The 1794-nt window shown below is 29.3% G+C and overlaps 1 protein-coding gene across 4 annotated transcripts in view; it reads left to right on the top strand.

Moving 5' to 3' along the window:
• The window catches only part of LOC107083056 (hemoglobin subunit beta-like), an 11741-nt gene that overhangs the window by 5264 nt on the left and 4683 nt on the right, over positions 1-1794 (top strand). For 2 of the 4 annotated variants that reach the window (XM_015371999.1, XM_015371997.1), the window contains exon 4: positions 8-115. The exons of the other annotated variants lie outside the window; for them this stretch is intronic. In XM_015371999.1, coding sequence (XP_015227485.1) covers positions 8-52 — 45 coding nt within the window. In that variant the 3' untranslated portion in view covers positions 53-115. Of the gene's footprint in view, positions 1-7; positions 116-1794 lie in introns of those variants that run through there. 4 annotated transcript variants of the gene reach the window in all.

Raw genomic sequence — 1794 nt, 5'->3', positions numbered from 1 at the left:
CCAGAAGTTCCTGGCTGTAGTGGTGGCCTCCCTGAGAAAGCAGTACTACTAGACAGCCTCTTCTCCTGCAATAAGAGAATAAATAAATAAAACAGTATTTCTTTTTGAAAAAAAAAAGTGTGTCTTTGTATTTGTTTATTTCATTTGGCTATAAATATGTGCATCTATTATCTTTAATCCTTATTAGTTATAAAATATGATTTGATTTTAAACATTTAAAATACATTTAGAAGAGCTTGAAGGTGAAACAAAGTTTGTATGGGGAAATTTAACTTTTTAAAAAGCAATATTTAAAATATGAATTATGACTGAAATTAGTAATATTTATCTGTTCATGTGTCTTACATCTGTCCCTGCATCTTAAGTAATGATCTCTTTCTTGTCTCTGTGCTTAAAACCCTTAGTATGTGGCTGCAAAGAAAGACATCTTTTGTATTTTACTTTTCTATTTACATAACACCTATTAAATAGAGTTATATTCATTTATATATATGTAATTGAAAACTGTAAAAGAAAACTTTATTTAATACAGTTGAGCAGTAACCAGTAGGAAGTTTAAAGCATCTGCTCTTTTTTTCTTGCATTCAATTTTTTCTGCATTACTTTTATTTTTATACTTTAAGTAGTTTTAAGAATAGTACTTTTACACTTTTACCTTGGTAAAAAGCTTATGTTGAAACTCTTAACTCTACAAAAGAGTTTGTGAAGTAGAATTTCTACTCCTACTTGAGTAATACACATTAGTACTTTTTACACCTCTGTAAAAATAATAATATTCAATGAGGGTTTTTTATTTTTTGCTCTGTGAACTCATGCTTCAGCAGAGACATAGAAATGTATATCAAGGATGTTATCTCTCTAAATGGAGTGATAAGAAGCAAGATGGTAAGGCTAAACAGCATGTAGCAATTTTACCTTTTGCTATAAAATATAATATGGCCTGCTATTAAATTTCTCTGCTTTTCTTTGAAAGTTTTCTGAATTGCAAGGGACAGCATTTCCTCAAAATTTAATTTAATTCATTTAATGACAGGAAGAAGGTGCTAGACTGAACCTTGCACAATAATGTCAAAGGTCAAAACACTGTAGATTTGTTCTGTTTTTTTTTCACAAGTTGAAGGTAAAGAGAGTCCTAATACCTGATTTTTATAACAGAAAAATAGGATGGAAAATTAAAACAACAAAATAAAGTATAACTCCAAAAATAGATTTGATCTGATATTTTTTTTACTTGTCATGAGTTCCTCTTGTGACAAAGGAAACAGTCATAATTAAATGTTTGAATAAACCTCAAGTTAATCAATATGATAAAAAAAATACTATTATTTTTTAAAAAGGCTTTAATAGTCCTCCAATGGCATTGAAATCAGTAAAGATAACTTCATGGGTTTGAAAGTGTACAGTTATACACACGTAACGGGGTTTTATAAATGCTATACAAATCCCAAGTTTTTACCAGATGGTGTTGTAAATTGTTGATTATAAATATATTTACCAATACAGAAGCATTAAAAACATGACATTTTTCAACAAGTTAGCCCTTCTTACCCCACTGCGATGTTGTGACACACAATTATGGTAGGAATATTTGTTTTAAGATCATCTTTAAGAGGTTATTAAGAACTAAATGTTTTTGCAGGTAAACATGTTGTGTTTACAGTTTATAGGCATTTTCCCTTCATCTTTAGATTTTCAACCTCTGTAAACTGTTTTTAATTGCAGTAGCCGTTTTGTTTAGCTGATGATGGAGAAAGATTATAGTAAACAAAACAGAAACTGCAAACGTTTCTTTGA

Source organism: Cyprinodon variegatus, unplaced genomic scaffold, assembly GCF_000732505.1.
Source record: "Cyprinodon variegatus isolate N-32 unplaced genomic scaffold, C_variegatus-1.0 Scaffold68, whole genome shotgun sequence".
In the NCBI taxonomy this organism is placed as follows: domain Eukaryota; kingdom Metazoa; phylum Chordata; class Actinopteri; order Cyprinodontiformes; family Cyprinodontidae; genus Cyprinodon; species Cyprinodon variegatus.
The sequence above is the reverse complement of the archived record's forward strand: the minus strand, read 5'-3'. Positions and strand labels throughout refer to the sequence as shown.